At 43.6% G+C, this 6,071-nt stretch overlaps 1 protein-coding gene across 2 annotated transcripts in view; it reads left to right on the top strand.

Annotated features, from left to right (window-relative positions):
• BICDL1 (BICD family like cargo adaptor 1) overlaps positions 1–6,071 on the top strand; it is a 134,505-nt gene that overhangs the window by 91,831 nt on the left and 36,603 nt on the right. For both annotated transcript variants that reach the window (XR_011167172.1, XM_069081880.1), the window contains exon 5: positions 2,588–2,767. Coding sequence is in view for 1 of the 2 variants with exons in the window: in XM_069081880.1 (XP_068937981.1) it covers positions 2,588–2,767 (180 nt within the window). In the remaining variant the exon portion in view is untranslated. The remainder of the gene's footprint in view (positions 1–2,587; positions 2,768–6,071) is intronic.

Genomic DNA, 6,071 nt, shown 5'->3' with positions numbered 1-6,071 from the left:
GCCCTCAAGAAGCTCCCAGTCTGATGGGGGAGACAACAGGCAAATACTTATGTCCAAGCTCTAGCCTGATAAATTGAGGTAATCAATGGGGAGATCAGGAAAGGTGAGGGTGGTACAGTACCCAGAATGTTAGACCTAGAGTCAGGAAGGCCCTAATTCAAATCTGACCTTGGACACTCATTGGGTGACTTTAGATGAGTCACTTGACTCTTTCTGCCTCCGTTTTCTTATCTATAAAATGGGAATAATAATAATAGATGCTACCTCACAGGTTTTCTTGTGAGGATAAAATGAGATGATATTTGTAAAGCACTACGCAAATTTTAAAGTGATACATAGGTGCTAGTTATTACTATTATTATTTAATATAAGAAAGACTTGATGTAAGAAAAAACTTCCTAACAATCAGTTATACAGAAGTGGGAGGCAGTGTGGTTTAGTGGGTAGTGCCCAGGACTTGGTTAGGAAAACCTGAGTTCAATTCCTACTCCTAATTCTTATTAGCTGTGTGACCCTGGACAAGTCACCTGACCTCTCTGAACCCATTTCCTCATTTGTAACATAAATATGGTAGTAATATTTTTGTGTCACTTCTCACTGGGTTGTTAAAATGCATTTAAGGGGGCAGCTAGGTGGCGCAGTGAGTAGAGCCCCAGCCCTGGAGTCGGGAGGACCCAAGTTCGGTTCCAGCCTCACACGCTTAACACCCACACAAAAAAACTAGCAGTGTAACCTTGGGCAAGTTACTTAACCCCAATTGCCCTCCAAAAGGCAAATAAATAAATAAATAAATAAATGGATAAATAAATAAATAAAACAAAATAAACTGTATTTAAGGCACTTTGCCAGTTTTTTTATAAGCTCTGTAAGCAATATAGTAGACTAAGCTTAGAATCAAGAAGAACCTGGGTTCAAATCCCACCTTAGACCTTATGGATAATGACTTTATCTCTCTCAGTTTCAGTCTCCTCATCTGGAAAATGGACTTGATGGTCTCAAAGGCCCCTGCCAGTCTGTGTCACTTATTATTATTAAACATAAAATGGGCTGGTTTGTAAGGTAGTGAGTTCCCTGTCATTGAAAGTTCCCAAGTATAGTCTGGATGATGATGTGTAAGGGATATTGCATAGGGGATACATGTCTAGCAATGGGTTGGACTAGATAGTGTTTGGGGACCCATCCAGTTCTGTGGCCTCTAGCCAGTACCTCCAAAGAAAGGTTGTTGTCAATTCATCCTGGACATAGAGGAAGGGCTAGGTAGCAACTGAATTTTTTAGATGGGGGATTTTTAAGAATTGTGAAGAGGCAACCCTAGAAATGAATAATCCCTGAGTTTAATTTTATTATTCAAGAAAATCAAATTTTGGGGAGGCTAGGTGGCACAGTGAGTAGAGAGCACTGTCCCTGGAGTCAGGAGGACCTGAGTTCAAATTCAGCCTCAGACACTTAACACAAAACTAGCCGTGTGATCTTGGGCAAGTCACTTTAATACCCAGTTGCCCCTCCAAAAAGCAAAAAGAAAAGAAAATCAAATTTACTAACAACTAAATAAAAACAAGATATTTTCCTGACTTAAGAATTGTTCAGTTGTTTTTTAGTCCCCTTTCAGGGTTTTCTTGGCAAAGATACTAGAGTGTTTTTTCCATTTTCTTCTCTAGCTCATTTTACATATGGAGAAGCTGAGGCAAACAGGGAAAAGTGACTTGCCCAGGGTCACACAGCTAGTAAGTGGCTGAGGTCAGATTTGAACTCAGGAAGATGAGTCTTCCTGACTTCAGAAAGTACTGTATCCACTATGGTGCCACCTAGCTGCCCAACCTAAAAATAACCACTGTCTTATTTGTTGTAAAGCCACGGCATCCAAAAGATCAATCAATAAATCAACATTTATTAAGCACCTACCATGTATCAGGCATTGTGCCAAGCTCTGGGGATACAAGGAGAAACAAAGAACAGCTCCTGCCCTCAAGGAGCTCACAGAAACACACAAACAAATACCGTGTTTCCCTGATAATAAGACACTGTCTTATTAATTTTTTTGGACAGAAAAACACCAGAGGGCTTATTTTCAGGGGAGGGCTTATTTTAATGAACATTGACAGCAATTTTAATAAACAGGTAAATGTGAACAAAAAAAATGTACCTTTATTCAATAAGCAAATCACTGGGGAAGAACAGGATGACGCGCTCACTGCTGCAGCTCTGATTGGATGCAGCTCGGAGCGCGGCGTGCGTTTCATGGGGGGGGGACGGTGCATACAGAGGGTACCGTAATGTAGCGTGTAGCACAGGGGATCACCTTCACTACAGTAGCAATCTCAATAGGGCTTATTTTCGGGGGAGGGCTTATTTTAGAGGAATCTTACACAGTAAGGGGAGGGTTTATTTTCGGGATAGGTCTTATTATTGGGGAAACACGGTATGTACAAAGGAATCGATAGACAGACTAGCCAGGAAATAATTAACAGAGGGAAACAAAAGAAGGCTGATCTTTCCCATGCGTTGTAGATGCTCTGGACCCTGCCAGGTTCCTCCTTCCCCCTCTTGGTCCTACCCAACCTTTCTTTCCTTCCTGTCTTCCTGAAAGCTCCACCAGAGTCAGCTGGAGCTCCAGGACGTCCGGCTCTCCTACCGGCAGCTCCAGGTGAAGGTCGAAGAGCTCAGCGATGAGCGGAGTCTGCAGAGTTTCAACGCCACCAGCACGTCGCTCCTGTCTGAAATAGAGCAGAGCATGGAGGCTGAGGAATTAGAGCAAGAGCGAGAACAGGTGTGACTCCCGGGGAGGATGCACTGAACTTACTTGGGCATGCTTGGGTTTGGTTCCTGGGAGGGCGAGGGGGAGGTAGACTGGTGACATTGCAGACCAAGAGGAAAAAAGATCTGGGGAGGGGAAGGGTTAGTGGACCATGAGCTCAACACAAATCGTGGGAAGATATGGAAGTCAAAAAAAAAACAATGTCATCTTGTGCTTCATTAAGAGATACAAAGCACGGTGGATAGAGCGCTGGCCCTGAAGTCAGGGGGGACCTGAGTTCAAATCCAGCCTCTGACCAGACACTTGACACTAGCTGTGTGACCCTGGGCAAGTCACTTAACCCCAATTGCCTCACCAAAGAGCAAAACCCCCCCACCAAAAAAAAAAGAGAGAGACAGAGACAGAGAGATACAAAGTATCCAGAACTAGGTGTTGGTGGTGATGATGACTAACATTTGTATGTGGGTAGGTAGGTGGCATGATGTATAGAGTACTGAGCCTAGAGTCAGAAAGACCTGAATTCAAATCTATTCCCAGACATTTACTAGCTGTGTGACCTTGGACAAGTCATTTAACCATGCCTGCCTCAGTTTCCTTATCTGTAAAATGAACTAGAGAAGGAAATGACAAGCTACTCCACTATCCTTGCCAAGAAAACCTCAAATGAAGTCCCAATGAGTCAGACATGACTGAAAACAACTTAACAACAAAACATTTATATAGCATTTTAAGATTCACAAAATGGCTTCCATACGTTGTCAGACTGGATGATAGTATCACACTGTCCCAGTTAGTCAACATCTAAAATATTGTGTTCATTTCTGGGCAGCACATTTTAGGAGTGACTTTGGCAATCTGGAGAGCATCCAGAAAAAGGAAGTCAGGGTGGTGAAGGGAATGGGCACTGGGGAGAAAGTTTTTTTTAACTAAGCAATGGCAAAAATGCTGACTTTGAAGTCAGAAAACATGGGCTCAAATCCTGGCTTGGCCACTTACTGCCTGGGTAACCTTAAACAAATTCTCTAATCTTCCTGGGCCTCAGTTTACCCATCTGACTGTCATAAGTGGATTAGTTGAAGGAAGTAGGGATGTTTGGATTAGGAAATAAAAGATGTAAGGGGTCGCTTACATGATGATGCTTTTTCAACAAAGAACCCTGGCCTCTGAAGTAAGAGGATCTGGGTTCAAATCCTGCCTCTTTTTCTTACTCCCCATGTGACCTTAGACAATTCCCTTCACTCCTCAGAGCCTGTTTTCTCTTTTATAAAATGAGGGAGTCGGCCCGGAGACTTCCTGAGGCTCTTTCAAGCTCTAAGCTTGGGGGTCTAGGAAAGAATATTGTGAAGAAAAGATTTTATGGACTTTTATGGACTTACTTTTCCTGCTCAGCCAAGCTAGGAGCAAACAGAAGGGGGGATGTTGCAAGGGGACAGAGTTCAGTACAACAGAAACATATCACAGTCCATCCTTCCAATGAGCTCCCGCGCCACTGGGGGGATGAGACATTCATACAAGCAAGGCTACTTCACCACAAGGGAGAGTCAGCAGAGCATTTGAAGGAAGTTTAAGGGCAGGGGGAGATGACTTTGGGAAGGGAGCTGGGCAAAGGGGCAGGGGAGCTCAGGCTGGCAGAGCTTTGACGGAGGAGCACAAGCTTAGACGAGGGGCCAAGGAAGTGGGCGTGTGTGCCCGGTCCAGAGGCAGGAAACAGCAAGCTCACACTGGAGACCTGCCTTCTGCTTGGCCCCAGAGGACAGAATGGGCAGCCTTGGGAACCTCCTGGCAACTCAGGCTAAGGCCTAAATTAGAACTGGCTGCCGTGGGCTTCCCTTCCCTGGAGTTTTTCAGTAAGCATTTATTAAATGTCTCCTATATGCTGGATCCCTGGGGGAATCACTTCAACTCACAACTTTCTAAGATCATACGTTACCAAATAAGTCCTGATCTACACTGATAGAGAGTTTCCTTACTGGGAGCTCTGTAGGTCAGTAAAGATACAGGTCTGGTCCCTACTTAAAAAATGAACCAAACACTTAACACTTACTAGCAGCGTATCAAGTCACTTAACCCCAGTTGACCCTCCAAAAAGCAAAAAAAAAAATGAACTTTGCTGCTGTTCAAGGTGCTTAGATACAAGCTTACATTCTCTCATCACTCAATCAGTAAACATTTATTAAATACATAACAGTATTCCACAGGACAGCTAGATGGTAGAGTAGACAGAGCACTGACCTGTAGTCAGGAAGACCTGAGTCCAAATCCCACCTCAGACACTTACTAGCTATTGACCCTGGGCAAGTGTTTGCCTCAGTTTCCTCATCTGTAAAATGGGGACAATAATAGCATCTGTATCCTAGGGCTATTGTGAGGATCAAATGGGATAATAATTGTAAAATGCTTAGCATGGTGCTTGGTACATAGTAGACATTATATAAAGATCGATTCTCTTCTCCCTTCCCTCTCTTATAGGACAGCTAGGTGGTGCAGTAGATAAAGTACAGCCCTGGAACCATGAGGTTCTAAGTTCAAATCTGACCTCAGATACTTACTAGCTGTGTGACCCTAGGCAAGTCACTTAACTCTGTTTGCCTCAGTTTCCTCATCTGTAAAATGAGCTGGAGAAGGAAATGGTAAAACCACTCTAGCATCTTTGCCAAGAAAACCCCAAATGGGGGATGAAGAGACAGACATGACTAATTGATTAAAGGATGATTATGTTCCAAACACTAGGGATCCAAAGACAAAATTGAAATAGTCCCTGCCCTCAAAGAGCTTACATTCTATTAGCACTCAATCAATAAGCATTTATTAAGTGCCTACTATATGCCAGGCACTCGGAATCTAAAAACATAATTGAAAGTCCCAGGGCAGCTAGGTGGCACAGTGAATAGAGTCAGGAAGACCTGCGTTCAAATCCAACCTCAGACACTTGACATTTATTGACTGTGTGACCTTGGGCAAGTCACTTAACCCTGATTGCCTCCCCTCACTCCTCCAAAAGAAAAAAAAGTCCCTGCCTTCAAGAATCATAGATTCTGGGGCAGCTAGGGACACAGTGGATAGTGCATTAGCCTTAGAGTCAGGAGGATCTGAGTTTAAATCCAGCCTTAGACACCTACTAGCTGTGTGACCCCAGGTAATTCACTTAACCCTGATTGCCTCCAAAAAAAAAAGAGCATACATTCTATTGGATGGTAACAATATGTATACAGAAAAGTAAATACATATATGTGTAGATAGATAGACAGACAGACAGATGGACAGACGGGTGGATGGATGGATGGATGGATGGATGGATGGATGGATGGATGGATGG

Source organism: Petaurus breviceps, unplaced genomic scaffold, assembly GCF_028583685.1.
Source record: "Petaurus breviceps papuanus isolate PSGF00001 unplaced genomic scaffold, PetGlider_PUasm1.0 99, whole genome shotgun sequence".
Lineage (NCBI taxonomy): Eukaryota > Metazoa > Chordata > Mammalia > Diprotodontia > Petauridae > Petaurus > Petaurus breviceps.
Note: the sequence above shows the minus strand (reverse complement) of the source record. Positions and strands in the feature narration are given on the sequence as shown.